We start from the raw sequence: 16,583 nt of genomic DNA, 5'->3' as shown, positions 1-16,583 counted from the left end.
GGGCTGGTTCCCAGACTATACTCTCAGTGTTTGAAAAATACAGGGAGAACAGTCTGGCAGAGCCAGGCAACCAAAGTTTAGCTACACTTCACCAGGAAAGAGGGTGAAAATGAAAGGTTACGATGGTTTAGCACGAGCATTGCAGCCATAAACATAATGACAGCACGTAGGTTCAAACGCTCAAAAGTGTGTCTTCACTTCACGAGGAAAAATGACAACAAAGCGACTTGCAGTCATTGCAAGATGGAGATAACTGCATCGGGAGGGAATACTGTCCTCACCGAGACGCTAGGGCTCAGTCTTGGCTATACAGCTACCTCGACTCCCAAATGACGATGCAGAAGACGTTGGCATAATTTGCTGACTTTATTCAACCATCACTTGAAGGGTGAAACTAAAAATAGAAATGAAACAAATCAATTTCGTCCCCAATGACAAACAGGTTCGCATCAACGTAAATCAGCGATGATTAGCTGCTAATACAGTAATAACACAAACGGTTAGCATACGTTAGCTAGCATTAGCACAAAGTTCAAACCACTACACAGCTGGATTTAAGTGTCCGATCACGAGTGGAAACACACAACAACAACACAAAAGATGATACATACAGGCGTTGCCACTTGCCTCTAGATAGTTTACAAACATTAACATAGAACGTAGGCTCGTAGTAGTGTTTCCCTCTCTCACTAACTTGCTCAGTCGCTTGGATGCTTTGTAGCTGCACTTCCTTTTCGCGTGCATGCGCGCTCTTCTTCACGTGAGCGCGTTCTTCTTCACGTGAGGAAGCGCAAGGGCGCCCCCACTTGAGCGTGAAAGCACCATAAAAACTAAAAGGCATGCATTTCAATATAATGGTAAATAATGCAATTTAACACATATTGCCAAAGAACAACGAGCTATATGCCAATATATAACAATATTTTTTATTTCTATTAGAAAAATGTTTCAGTAAAATGTTACACATTCTTGTATATTTGCCACTTTTTGCCACAGTTAACATTGAGGCTTTGGGCCTCTTTTGACCTTGTGAGTTTGTAAGGTTCTGACTTCTGATTAAACAAACTCGATGCCAATCAAAACGTTTGTTCTTTTTCTCCAAATTAGAATCGATAAGAGAATCGATAAAGAATCGAATCGTTAAGCAATATCGATAATGGAATCGGAATCGTAAAAATCATATCAATTCCCATCCCTCGTAAACACTGTCATGAAGGTTTGACACCAGTTACGAGAGTTAACTCCAGCGTGGTTAAACATGGTGTTTTTTCCTCTCTCTGGCAACTATGTGTCGAGAAAGAAAGTGTATATAGACCCTACTCACCTACGTCACAAAATGACGTGTCGCTGTATCCGGCCGACATATTGTCCGTATTTTTTAAGACTTATTCTCATTGTTTTCAATTAGTCGTGCAAGTTATAGAGCAATTCATGGAAGCCCCGGTGTTATCTGACGCTGTAAACTCATTGGATGCGTTGCATAAAAGGCGGTATGTGGAAAAGCTTCAGTTTATCCATTCGCTAGATCCATATTTGATGCCTAAATCGATGTTTTTCGACCCGCTGACTTCGCCGTCTTTGCCCGACATCTGCTAGCTACCCTGATATTTACAACTATCTTGTCCACACAAAATCAGCCTATTCTCACGAAAGTTTGAAAAACTTTAAGAGCTTGGAGGCTTATAAATGCTACGTTGCTGGTTGGGTGAAACAGGTCCTCGTCCACGAAAATTCGGCAGGAATCTATCGTGTGCTCGGGAAGGTGAGTTACGAAATTTTCAATTCAAAATCTTTTGTTCTTGCTAACATCCACTGTCAAGTCTAATGTATTTCATGTCATTTGTCAATGGAGCTAGGGCTTTTAATGTTTATATGGTTTAGCGATAGCACTCTCACTACATACAAATATAATACGTAATAAATACGAAGTGCGATAGCACTACTCCAGATTGTCCCTAGTTGAATTTATTTTTTGGCTTTTGACCTCAATAGTGAAATTGTAAATTAATTGTATGACAACTGTCTGATTATCCCCTTATAATTATATATTTTCAGGTAGTTCATTCACAACGTCTGAGTGTATGTTGTCGGCGATTAGCCTAGCAATGATCTTAATTGTGGTTATCAGCTCAAAACCCTCTAAATGTATATTAAATGCATCTTACCAGATATAAAATGACTACTACATAATCTGTGGTAGTCGTTTGGAGCCCAGTTTTCTCGTCGAATTGCAGCAGTCAATCTCAGTCTCCTCTCCGGGTCTCTCGGAATACGGTAAAACTTCAAGTCTCTCCGTCTATCTTTTCTGTTTTTGCAACCGACCGCCACACACGACTTCACCATTTTGATTATTAATGTTAACGAGCAGAAAAACACGCCATAATAGGAGGAATTTACGAAGCGCTAATGCATTAACATGACGAGTATACGGACAACATGGTGCAGGGGCGTGGCTGTGACGTCACGTGAGTAGGGTCTATAATGTAATCATGACACGAGTCATACATGCTAATTAATAATGTTGAGCTGTGGCTGTGGGTTTCGGCTCACCTAAAGGATTGCATTTACTTTTATTTAGAATATTTTCTTATTTTAACATATCTATGTTCCAATTTGCTCATAGGTTTTGAAAAATAAAATATTTAACACTGATATCTCAAACATTTTAGAGCTGCAATTGCAATACCGTGATACCCTAAATCTGTGATATTTTGGCTTAAGGTTATCATACCGTGAGAATCTCATACCGGCACATGCCTAGTGTGGAGTGGTTTATAAATGGGGTAGCGGGAAAACTTGACAGCACTTGCAAACAGTGGCGAAAAGGACAATAAGGCTATATTCATACCGCAGGTCTTGATGCACAAATCTGATTTTTTCGCATTTTTCCGACTCGAGTGAGGAATTAACTTGACGATCAGAACGAGACAGGTCACATATAAAAGTGGACCATTTCAAATCCGATCTACAGTAGGTCACTTTCGTAAGTGGTTTAAATCTGTCCTGGGCCACATTTTTCCAGGATGTGGTGGCGGTCTGAACTGTCAAGTCTCCCAAATAGGAATTCATGCAGCAATTACGTCAGCAAAGAGAGGCACAGATCTGATGGAGCTGTACATTAGCGTTAGCGCCTAGCTTGAACTCAGCTTTTAGGGAAGATGCGGGCTTGACAACAGTAAAAAATAAAATAATAGTAATAATAATAAGATTTGGGAGGGGGAGGTAAGAATGAGTATGCTCCGTTTTCTTTCTGTGTGCCAAATTAGCAGTACTGTATTTCAATATTGCTTACATGGCCAAGAGTTGGGGCAAACTGACCGAATGTGTATGCGTCATGCACGCACAGTGAGTGCATGCGTTCTATCAATCCATATAAACTTTAAGTCCACGGCTGAATAGATCAGTACCTGATTTTTGGAGTTGGACAATATCGAGATATTGGTTAAAAATTCATTGCTGGACAAGTTTTTGCATTTCTTTTAATTTGTTAATCTGTTTTTTGAAACAAAAAAACAAGTCTGTATTTTACTTTTTAAAAAAATACATATTTCAAATTAGGGCTGCAGCTATCAATTATTTTAGTGGTCGATTAATCGAACTAGTTAGTTCGAATAATCGGATAAGGAACATAAAAAAATTAAAATACCTGAGCCTCAAACGGTATAAAAAAAAAATAAAAAAGATCTATGTACAACAAAGAACAATTGGCAAACTTACATAGCATAAGTCCGCTAGCTTAAGTGCTATAAAATACTAACTAAACGAATGCTTCTGACGCATTCCCACAAAAATTTGCTAAATATACATTTAAACTAAATTACGAATGCACTAAAAAAACATTAGCTCAAACAAAAACAAAAAAGCTTATGTTGGTCTTAACAGGGAGCAGTTGGATTCAGCCATGTAAAATGAAGCATACTAGAGGGCAGTGTATCCTCCAAAATCAATAAAGCAATGCAAACACTTTCAAAACCATTACAATGCCACTTTAGTGAAACGAAAACTCGAAGCAGCAAAATTTAATTACAATCTTTTTTTCCCTAATTGACTACTTGAGTTAATCATTTACCGTATTGGCCCGAATATAAGACTGCCCTGATTATATGACGACCCCCTCTTTTTCAATACAGAGGTTTGAAAAAAAAAAGAATTTTTATACAGAAAATAATTACAGTACATCTGAAAGAAATTATAATAGAATAATAACCATCAAAGTGAAGTCTAACTGTAACTGTAGTCTTGAAAGAAATCTGAATAAGGAAAAACACTGCAATAAAATCATGCAAACTGGTTAAACTTGAGAGTAGCTGAGATCTGTCATGACAGAACATCGCTTCAATGATATCTGGCGCCATCTGGTGTCGTGGATGGGTATAATGTCTAGACCGCGAATATAAGACGACCCCCACTTTTTTGTCTTATTTTAATGCAAAAAACATTGTCTTATATTCGGGCCAATACGGTAATCATTGCAGCACCATTTCAAATAAAGAAAAAAGGGAAAAAGCAATTGAAAAAAAAGTTCCAAAAAATGCACAGTGCAACTTCCAATCAATCGCACATTTGAAATCTAAAAAATGTGATCATAAACCACCCGATGAGTCCACACGTCATAAAAATAATCAATGACTCACTATCAAAACAATGGTTTGCGGCAGCCGTATAGAAAAAGCGTGGGCAGTTATGCCTTCAAGTTTGTCTATCATCTCTTAAGTGGCAGCAAGTACTAGTATATAAATATGGATGTGTTGGCAGAGGCCCCACTCCAAGTGCCAATCAGAGCATAAAATACAGTAGATGATGTTCGGGTGCTGAAGCATTATTTGTAGTCCAGACGTATTCGACCAACAAATCAAGATTTGTAGTGGCACGAGTGATCCGTCAATTATAAACGCCGACTCTTTGGCTGCCATTGACGGCGATTAACAGGAGGGGATCGAACGATGGCTGCCAGTGCTCACAGTCAAAACAGATTGGGCATTTATCGATGGCAATGAATGGCCTGGTGATGAATTTCTATATCCAGCAGATAATGGAATGGAATCTCTTTTGCATTAAGTGAGATAAGAGTGTTAGCTTGTTATGAACAACACTTACTTGATTACTCTGTTAAGTTGTTGGCAGGGCAGGGGGGGCTGTTTATATTTGGCAACGTGTCCGTGCGCCACAAGAATGCTTTCATTGTTTTTGGCCGCTCACTCGTTTTGCACACTCTGGTCTGCACTTCAGCTCAGCATTAGGGGTATAAATCACCGGTTTCTTGACACTATATTGATTTTAAATTTTCCGATATCACAAAGTCTGCCACGATTCGATCTGATTCAAGGGCCTTCAATCAACTTAATGTTGTGTGTTGGGCTGCAGCTATCGAATATTTGAGTAATCGACTGAAAATTCTATCGAGTAATCGGATAACGCATTTTTTTTAAGGTAAAGAGCAATTATAAATGTACATGAGAAAACAAGACATGTCATCCAATATTGAACCACTTTCAGTCAATCAATGTATTTTCGATGTACATTGTTGAAAACAGCCAACAATTGCAACTCAGATGTGACTAAATTAATAATAATAATTAAAAAAAAAAAAGACATTCACTGCTTTCACTCAAAAAACTTTTAGATCTTACAAAAACATATTTCTTACCTAAAAATGCCATTACGCTTGAAAACACACTTCACTTAAAAGTTTGGTGTTTTTCCCACGTTTTTCAATCAAATTTCCATTTGTGTCAAGCTATTTTTAAGTTCTAGTTAAGTTTTAAATTAATCTAAACTCTAAATCCTGATAGGAGTTTGAGGTTTTGCAGTGTTCAAAATAAATGTATTTTAAAATATCAGGTTATAATATGGCGGGGATATTTGCATGCGTTCCTTAATGCACTGCGTGACATGCGGAGGTGAGGGAGGTGCGGGAGAGCGAGAAACGTGCCTTCCTGTTGTCCGTCTGGCAGGTGCGCGTGCGTCGGCTGCTCAGACAGCAGTCGTGTGTTGGTTGTTCCACAAGTCCCCAAAATATAAATAACTGCAACCTAACGAAGCGAGCAACTCTTTGTCAACGTTACAGTATGATACCTGCTGTATTGGAGCACATTAGGGACCAGTGCTACTTGGTGTTTTATCTAGCAATGACTACTGAGCTAAAATTGACAGTTAGCATTATTAGTTTTTTATTTTACACCCTCAGCACTCTACAGCGCTGTTGTCACAGATGAAATAAAACCTGTATGTAAGACACGTTAGCCACGCATCGACAGTGGTCAAAATTATTAGAAACCTAGCCCTCCGCAGGGCTAACGTTACGTGAGCTAGTGACAGTAACGTGAATCTTATTTATTAGCGCTTAGCGCTCTACTGCTTTAAGATGGCGGCTGTTTACTAACGCCGCTGACCGTCATTTCGCATCCAGTTCAACATACGTGTGATCTCTATGAGACGCATCAGACGCCACCTGCTACCAACGTAGCATCATGCGGGCTAGTTTTTAGCGGCGTCGTTTGTAGCGGCTGTCGGCTGCAGTAAGTTCTTTTTGATTGTTTTTTTGCTTCTTCCGCTACACACGTGACATCAGCGCGCGGTCCCGCATTAAAAGTAGTCCGAGCAAAACGTGATGCTTAGAGCTGTCAAAATAAACGATTACTCGAGGTGAATAAAATTACTCGGATCTGTTTTTACACTCGAGTTGCTCGAGTATTCGTTTCAGCTCTAAACTGCAGTCTACAACTTGTTCGATTATCAAATTCATTGGCAACTAATTTATTAATCGATTGGTTGTTGCAGCCTTCTTAAGAAGCTAGTTTAGACAGTAAGATGTGCGAAAACTGGCAAAAATGTCAAAAGTAAAAGCAGATTTTTGTTCGTGTCCTACTTTGACTTAAAATATAAAGAAATCTGATCAAATTTACACCTGAGAAGTTACATGTACGTTACAATTTCAAGAATTTAGACAAGTTTAAGGTGAACAAGGTCCTAAACGATTAATTGGTCATCAACATAGTGGTCGATCAATTTGCTAATCCATTAGTTGACAATTAAGTGATTAATTGTTGCACCTCTAGTTCAAAACATTATTTAAAAGCCAATTCTTCCCGATTTAGGTTAAAAATTTTTTACCAACTTTCAGATGTATGGGCTTAAGAAGAACAAGTAGTAATATCTACTTAAAGTAAGTGGATTAATTTGACTCATGAGTGTGTAAACTAGTCTTAAACATTCAAAACAAGAGGGAGATTATTTTCTGACATCTAGTCAAGTGATTAAGGGCACATTCAACACAATCTGTTCCATTGCACCTAAAGCAATAAAATACACAACGCAATTTTGACAATTTTGTTTCTGAAACATATTAGACATTAGAATGAAAACATTTTTGAACAAAACGAGACATCCAAAAGATGATGTTCAATTATTTGATTGGATCACTGCTTCACCAATCAACACATCGTTACATCCCTTAGTAATAATGAAAGCTTTCCCATAGAGGATAAAGAATACATGACTTTGTCTTGTTAAATTATCTGTCTACAACAGTTTCAAGTTCTATCTATCCGTTGCTTAATTCATTACAAGTCCAATCCATTTAAACTGGAGGTGACTGATCGTTGCCAGTAGGGCTGCAACTAACGATTATTTTTATAATCAAATAATTGTTTCATCGGATAAATGTAACTTTTTTCAATTACCTTCACAATTTAACTTGTTTTAGCCATGTTGTAAGTAAAAATGGATGACTATTTACTTCAAAATTTTATTACAGCTTCCTGACTTAAGTGTAGTTTACAACTGTACTGTACTAATTTCTCAGTACACAAATTTGACAAAAGTCCTGTTCATTCAAATGAAAAAAAAAGTGCTGTTGATTGACTGTTGATTTTTTTTTTCTTGTGGGCAAAGCGCTGATATAAATTGTGTCAATTACCCATTTTCTTTAAACAAACTAAACAACAAAATCAAATGAGGGGGAGGCACACTGTAATGAAAGTTTTCTTTATCAAACAGTTGTTAATAAATATAATCCAAATCCATTTTCAAAGCACACTCGCTTGTATGGCAATTTACAGTTTGAATGGTTTCTTCATAAAAAGAAATTAGACAATTCTACCCACTAACCAAGGGCGTAGGTTTGCATAGGGACGGTAGCGACATAACACTACCAACTTTTCAGGATGCTCAAACTGTCTCCACCAACTTTTAAGCAGCCTTATTTGCATTTTATAATGAGTTCAGTTATATAGGTGATTTAGATTGCCTTCCCATATGTAGTAAGGATACAATTGACCCTACCATTATTTAGTGAATTATTTCCATCATGTTCAGACTTCTATTTATCCATTTTACTTGCTGAATGTGCTAGTTTCCCCCCCTGGTCTTAAAGCAACACTTGGTAACTTTTCAGTTTTGGTCAATTTTAGCGACGCTGGTGGACAAACGAGGTAGTTTTTTTGAAGACAGTTTCCCATGAGGACCAGCGCATGAGCGCATAGTGTCTTCCTTTGAGGGGCTTAACAGAAAATTAATTGAGAAGCACTGGTATTAGAGCTGTCCCGACTAGTCGACGTTGTCGGGCAAAACTTACCATCGATGGGTAATGACGGGTAAAAAAAAACAAAAAAACATGCGGATAAAGTTTAGCGGTTGTTACTGGCACCCCCAAGGTGGCCGCTGTTATTTCAATGTGACCTGCATTGTCAAATTGAGCAAAGAGGAAGAAAGTGGGCGAGCAAGCGAGAGAGAGGGAGCGAGATCGGTGAGTTAGGAAAGTGTGCGGGTAGCGCGGAGTTGGAATCCCTCACATTTTTGTTTTGGTCAATAAAAGTATCCATAAAGAACTATCCGACGCCTCTCGGTGTTTTTATGCACGCCGCCGCCTTCCTGAGGAGGAAATCGGACGAACTGACGACAACGAGCCAAGTGAATCGCCGGTTTACTCCTCACTACTGCGAGGAGTTGAAAACACCGCCAATTACCAAAAAGGGCAGAATTGGTAACACGGGCATAAAGCCAAAAAAGCGGACCAGAATAGCCAGAGCCTGGAATTATTTCAAGGAAAATATGGAGGGTGCCACTGTGTGTACTCTTTGCTAAGCTGAGCTCGCATACCACGGTGGCACGTCGGCTATGAACGAACACTCGAAACGTCGTCACCCAAGTGTAATTTTCGAAGACAACAAGACACAACAAGCTAGCGGATTGTAAGTCCATACAGCTTTCTCATGATTTTTTTAAATGGAAGTTGCCTTTATGTGCGTCGTATCAACGTGCATTTTTATTTAATAAAATAATATATATATAATTATATATTTTCTAATTAATATTAAATTTATTAGGATCATGGAAGCTCCAACTTGGGGAAAATATATACATATATCCTGTATATACATAATATAATTAAAAAAATATATATATGGAAGCAGCACTGGCTTGCTTACTGTAATCCATGACTGCACTAATGTTAGTTACTTTGTACTATAAAGTATTATTGTGTATATACATATAGTAGTATACTATAAAATACGATATTTAATTTTTGTTACTGTGAGTATGTGTGCCTTTCATTCAAAATAATTGTGGTAATATTTTAGTGTGCCATCTATTTGATCTATTTTCAGGTTAAAACAAACAAAAGTTGAACAGTTTTTCCCCTCCCCCCAAAATGTGGAATGCACACCAGAAAAAGCATCTGAACTCATACAAAGTATTCTGAAAATGGTTGTCAGGGACATTGCAATTCATTTTAACATTTAGAACAATATAGACAATGATATTCCACAAAAACAGTAAGAATTGCTTTGACCCCTGTTAAAAAGGTGAAGTCACAGTGTTTCCGTTTACATTTTTTTGCACTAGTTAATGCCAGCAGCATTTGACCTCATTGTTTGTGATTTATTATTGATATTTGTGTTATTTATTTATATGTTAATTAAGAATTTAGGTGTTCCAAAATGTTTTTTGTGAATTAATAAGCTTTTAAAAAAAAAGTCATTATTAAAGTAGTTAAAAAAAAGAAAAAAGAATAGATTAGTCGACTAATCGTAAAAATAGTCGGCTGGCTAATCGGGAGGAAATTAGTCGTTTGGGACAGCCCTAATTGGTATAACTCAATACAGATTTATTTTGCAATAATCAGTTAGCCTATCAACTAATTAGGTTCATATTCGAGAGAAATGTAGCCCTGACCACCGTTCACCCAATCTGTTTGGTCTTATTAATGTCCTGTCCCCAGCAAAAAGTGTACATGCATGTTATGCTGCTATATCGTCCCTACCAATGTTGAGCCCAAACCGACACCCTTGTCTCTTAAAATAACTGAATTCCTAAAATGCATATCCAAAACAATACAAACGGACACTTAAAACACTGATTAGCATCATCGCGAACTAGCTTAACTCTCCGTGCTAAGAAGTAACATCTCATCAACAAAGAATACAAGTACAATTGGCTTCAATTTCTCACCTTTGATCGAGCCTCATTGGACACAAAGACAACAAACACACACACACAAAGGACAATCTAACGCTTGACCTGAGTGTAGCAGTGAATTCTCTCTCTCTTGCTCTAAATCACTGGCCCGCTTGCGCACAGCCTCACATTACACATAAACAAGGACCCAAACAGGACTGCTCATAGCTGCTGGCAAAAATCGATTATCAAATTTATTGGCAACTAATTTAGTCATCGATTTAATCGATTAGTTGTTGCATGCTTAGTTGGCAGCCACTTCCAGTTGAAATGAATGGCAGCCAAAGAGTTAACAATGGCTACACAGGTGAATCGCGCCTTTTGCCATCTAGTGGACGAGCATTTCAATGTTGTCTGTCACTATACGTCAATGGTATAGATAGATGCCCACCATGCTTTGAGTCTACAGCAAAAAAAAAAAAAGAAAAAAAAGGTTCCAATACTTTTGAAAGGGCATGTTCATGCCATAGAAACACGCCACTTTGACAGAGAATGTCCAGGCTTTAATATGGCTGCCATTGAATCAGCAGGGCAGCACTATGTACAATTTAATTCCGTCTGTTCCTCCCCGGTTCCTATGGAGTGTTACGAAGGAACCCCGCTCACCATCGCCGTACTTAGCGGAGGAACTGCTCCCCTCACTGGCTGCAAACACCCCGGAGCGGCGTGCTGCTAAGTCAACTTGCAGCCAAGTTTTCTTTGAGCTATTTCTTTGCGAGACACCTGCTAAAAAATCGCAACAGACGAGAGGAGCGATATCTTGACCAACTTGCTGGCCGAGGCTACGCGAGACAGTTGCCTTCGTCCGAAACTTATAAAACACAACGAAAAAGCCGAATTAAATAGCACTCACCTGGAATATGACACAAAAGGTGAAACAAGGCGAACTTGCCGAGGTAATTTGGGTTGGAAAACGGCGTCATTTTGACTAATCAAGGCGTCAATGAGTTGCAACAGGACGCGACGGCTGTATGCCAATTTGATGGTGTGCGCTGAGTGCACGGTGGAACCTCCTCAGCAACAACTCAGAGTGCATGCGGACTGTACCAACTACACCACGGAGTAGGGTGGAACTGGAACTCACCTGCCTATGTCATGAATGACATTCGACTGTGGCTCTACAGTAATATCACCTACGAAGGAGGGAACCACTAGTATTCACATTACGTCATCTCTTTTGAAAACCCACTATCAATTGATTAATCAAGTCACTTTAATCGTTACTGTCCACCACGTGCCAAGCTACATATATAGTCACGAATGACGAACACTAAATTATATCATATATATGTAGGTATTCAATATAACATTTTTAATCATATACTATCTATATAGTATATATATTTTTATTTTAATGACCATTTTTATTCATACTTTGTTTTTAAAGGGATCCTCGGACTTAAAGACTTGCAGGCTCTAATAAGCCACAATTGTTCTCTTTTACTGAAATATGTTATTAGAAACATACGTATATTATTGCCATTGATTTAAAAATCTATATTATTTAGGACATGTTTTGACCTGAGGAGGGCGCCATGTTTTACGCGCGCAATGCACTCTGGGGGTGATGCCACGGTTGGACAGGACTGGGAGAATAGCTGTGCTGGCTAGCAAGCGAAGCTAGTATGACAACAGGCATGATTTTGTCACATTCTGCAGCTGGTCAGATTGTTTTGTTCCAAAGATGTGGAATGAGTTCCCGACATCATACCTGCATTCAATTCCAGCTTATCAGCAGTGTCTTTAAACCGATCCTAGGCGGCTTGCCAAGATATTAACTTGCTGCCATTTGACAGTTTTTATATCCCTCCGTTGCGAGTTGCCTCAGTGCTTTGTTTTTTTTTTTCCGTTTGTCTGCCTCTCACCACAGTTTTCCCTCAGTTTCTCTTTTTTTATTGATTCTGACCTACTGTCTCCCTTTTCACCATCGCATGTTTTTTTGTGTGTTCAATAAACCCCTGTACGCAGTCCCTACATTATTGTTGTGTGCTTGCTGTCTGAAGTGAGGTAGGTCAACTGAATCTTGTCCTATCATTTTTAGCACGCCGAAACTGCTGGTGTCCGATGCGCGCCTGAGCTTAGCCTCAAACGAAATTTAAAAAATATATAAATGAGGATCTTACAAAGAACAATTAGCAAACTTGCATGGCAAAACTCCGCTAGCTTAAATGCTGTATAAGGCTAATGTTTACCAGATTGTTTCTGGTGCTTACTAGAAACAATCTGGTGCGCACTAGAAACAATCTGGTTACATTATATAGCATTTAAGCTCGCGGACTTTTGCTATGCAAGTTAGCCAATTGTTCTTTTGTGGTACTTAGATCCTCATTTATATCATCTGAGGCTAAGCTCAAGCGTTAGTTGAGTCCAAGATTGAAGTTAAACTCAACTAAATCGTGCTAGTAATGCTAATGTTTGCAACAATTGGCTAACTTGCATAGCATAGGTCCTATTTTAAATGCTATGTAATGCTAATGTTTACAACAGTTGACTAATTTACACAGTAAAAACCCACCAGCTTAAATGCTATATAATGCTCATGTTTACCAGATTGTTTCTGGTGCTTACTAGAAACAATCTGGTAAACAATAACATAATATAGCATTTAAGCTAGCGGACTTTTGCTATGCAAGTTAGCCAATTGTTCTTTAGTTGTACTGAGCTCAGGTGTTACTTGAGTCCAAGATTGAAGTTAAACTCAACTAAATCCTGCTAGTAATGATAATCTTTAGAAGAACTCGCTAACTTGCATAGCAAAAGCCAGCTAGCTTTAATGCTACACAATCTAATGTTTACAACAATTGGCTAATTTATATGATAAAAGCCCACTAACTTATGTAGTGCTATGTAGTGCTAATGTTTACCACATTGTTTCTAGTGCACACTAGAAACAATCTGGTAAACAATAACATTATATAGCATTTAAGCTAGCGGACTTTTGCTATGCAACTTAGCCAATTGGTCTTTTGTTGTTGTTGTTTGCTCCTCATTTATTTATTTAATTATTAACCGTTCAAGGCTAAGCTCAGCTGCTAGTTGAGTCCAAGATTGAAGTAAAAATTCTGTATTATCATTCGTACTATGCTAAAACTGCTGGTGTCCAATGCACGCCTGAGCTTAGCCTAAATTACATACAGTGGGGCAAAAAAGTATTTAGTCTACCACTAATTGTGCAAGTTTTCCCACTTGAAAATATTAGAGAGGCCTGTAATTGTCAACATGGGTAAACCTCAACCATGAGAGACAGAATGTGGGGAAAAAAACAAAAAAAAACAACAACAGATAAATTCTTTAAAAATCAAACAATGTGATTATTTGCAAATCATGGTGGAAAATAAGTATTTGGTCAATACCAAAAGTTCATCTCAGTACTTTGTTATGTACCCTTTGTTGGCAATAACGGAGGCCAAACGTTTTCTATAACTCTTCACAAGCTTTTCACACACTGTTGTTGGTATTTTGGCCCATTCCTCCATGCCGATCTCCTCTAGAGCAGTGATGTTTTTGGGTCGTCGTTGGGCAACACGGACTTTCAACTCCCTCCACAGATTTTCTATGGGGTTGAGATCTGGAGACTGGCTAGGCCACTCCAGGACATTGAAATGCTTCTTACGAAGCCACTCCTTTGTTGCCCTGGCTGTGTGTTTGGGATCATTGTCATGCTGAAAGACCCAGCTGCGTCTCATCTTCAATGCCCTTGCTGATGGAAGGAGATTTTTACTCAAAATCTCTCGATACATGGCCCCATTCACTCTTTCCTTTACACAGATCAGTCGTCCTGGTCCCTTTGCAGAAAAACAGCCCCAAAGCATGATGTTTCCACCCCCATGCTTCACAGTGGGTATGGTGTTCTTCGGATGCAATTCAGTATTCTTTCTGCAGACAGGCCTGGACGCGTACTTTCTTCAGCATGGGGACACGTCTGGCAGTGCAGGATTTGAGTCCCTGGCGGCGCATTGTGTTACTGATAGTAGCCTTTGTTACTGTGGTCCCAGCTCTCTGTAGGTCATTCACTAGGTCCCCCCATTTGGTTCTGGGATTTTTGCTCACCGTTCTTGTTATCATTTTGACGCCACGGGGTGAGATCTTGCATGGAGCCCCAGATCGAGGGAGATTATCAGTGGTCTTGTATGTCTTCCATTTTCTAATAATTGCTCCCACAGTTGATTTCTTTACACCAAGCATTTTACCTATTGCAGATTCAGTCTTCCCAGCCTGGTGCAGGTCTACAATTTTGTCTCTGGTGTCCTTCGACAGCTCTTTGGTCTTGGCCATAGTGGAGTTTGGAGTGTGACTGACTGACTGACATTGTGGACAGGTGTCTTTTATACCCATAATGAGTTAAAAACAGGTGCCATTAATACAGAAGAATTAGAAGAAGTTAGACCTCTTTAACAACCAGAAATCTTTCTTGTTTGTAGGTGACCAAATACTTATTTTCCACTCTAATTTGGAAATCTTTAAAAATCAAACAATGTGATTTTCAGTCTTTTTTCCCAACGTTCTGTCACTCATGGTTGAGGTTTACCCATGATGACAATTACAGTCCTCTCTAATCTTTTCAAGTAGGAGAACTTGCACAATTGGTGGTTGACTAAATACTTATTTGCCCCACTGTAAAAAATATTTATAGCATATATATAAATGAGGATTTTACAAAAGAACAATTGGATAACTTTCATAGCAAAAGTCCACCTGCTTAAATGCTATATAAACCTAATGTTTACTCGATTGTTTCTGGTGCGCACTAGAAACAATCTGGTGTATTTTATTTCTGTCAATGTCCTTTTAGGGCAGTGCTTCTCAATTATTTTCTGTTACGCACACCGCGGGAAGACGTAAACTTTCCGCGGCCCACCAACTCTCTGCCGCCACTGTAAATATACTGAAGTAACATTTGTCTATAAAATTCTTATTATTGTATAAGGACACCTCTGCACTCTCTCCCACCTTACTATTTGAGAAGTACTGTTTTAGGGGCTCTGTACATGATTGTACTTGTTAAGGGATTGTGTCTTATTTTAAGAGTGATTAGATGTTGTGTACTAGAAATTACACAATTATTCTTGCTAAGATTTTGAGTTTTTGCAGTGTGACAGTGTGACGTCCAGTCCATTTGGATTCAAAGGGCCGGAAGCGACGAATAGGTTAACTTCCAGCATCACTAAAAAGTCGCATTGCACATTTCTGTTTCCCCAGCAAATTGAAGTAGAATCTAGCAAAAGTTGGATGGCATAGACAGTATTGCAAGTCTCATTAATGTCTGAATGTGGGTGGGATGTAGTGGGGGTTGGGGTACAGCACTCCCTCCTGCTGACAGAAAGCTAACCAGGTCAGTGCTTTAATTTGAATCTCACTGGCAGCCTATGGAGAACCATTGGGGATTGCGTTACTCGGTAGTAATTGCGGCTGAATTATTTGTAAGATTGCCGCAACGACGCGTTCCATTTTGTCGCCTTTACCGTCACATTCCAATGCCATTGTTTTCCAGCTTTTCATTCCGTCAACAGCTTGTTATGTAATTGGACTTTCAACATTGTTTTGGCAAGTTACTAAGCAGAACAGGAGCTGAAAGATGTTGAACACAAACAAATGTGTTTTTTTCCTAATGAAGTCTATTAAAACTACTAAAAACTATTTAAATTTGTTCATAATTAGTAAACGTCCGATCCATTTAAAGTGGGAGGGTGGCAGCCAATGAACGAATGTTCATTCGCTGCCACCCTCCCACTTCAAATGGATCGGACGTCTATAAGGGCATCAATTGGAGCCAATTAGTTAACAAGGAAAATACAAAAATATCCTCCATTACTATCAAGAGCAGGCGATACTTCAATACGTTTCGATTAGTGCTGCAACGATTAATCGATTGAGTATTCGATTAGGAAAAAAGATCCGAATTAAATTTTGCTGCTTCGAGTATTCGTTTAATTTAGGTGGCGTTGCAAGGATGATCTGGTAACTGCAATCAAAGTGAGTTGGCACCAAATTGATAAAGAATACTCATCAAGTCCATGCCTCAGAGACTGCAAGCTGTCATAAAAGCCAGAGGTGGTGCTACTAAATACTAGAGATGGGTTTTGTTATTTCTTTGTTTCTCATGATTCCGTATTTTTTTCCTCAGA

The 16,583-nt window shown here is 38.8% G+C and overlaps 1 protein-coding gene across 2 annotated transcripts in view; it reads right to left on the bottom strand.

Annotated features, from left to right (window-relative positions):
• nectin3b (nectin cell adhesion molecule 3b) overlaps positions 1 to 11,505 on the bottom strand; it is a 67,552-nt gene extending 56,047 nt beyond the window's left edge. The window contains exon 1 of one of the 2 annotated variants that reach the window (XM_057820846.1): positions 11,312 to 11,505. In XM_057820846.1, the coding sequence (XP_057676829.1) occupies positions 11,312 to 11,381 (70 nt within the window). In that variant the 5' untranslated portion in view covers positions 11,382 to 11,505. The remainder of the gene's footprint in view (positions 1 to 11,311) is intronic. The other variant, XM_057820844.1, reaches the window with a different exon arrangement.
• Between the last annotated feature and the right edge of the window lie 5,078 nt (positions 11,506 to 16,583).

The sequence above is a fragment of the Corythoichthys intestinalis genome, chromosome 18 (genome assembly GCF_030265065.1).
Source record: "Corythoichthys intestinalis isolate RoL2023-P3 chromosome 18, ASM3026506v1, whole genome shotgun sequence".
In the NCBI taxonomy this organism is placed as follows: domain Eukaryota; kingdom Metazoa; phylum Chordata; class Actinopteri; order Syngnathiformes; family Syngnathidae; genus Corythoichthys; species Corythoichthys intestinalis.
This window is presented reverse-complemented; position numbering and strand designations above follow the sequence as displayed.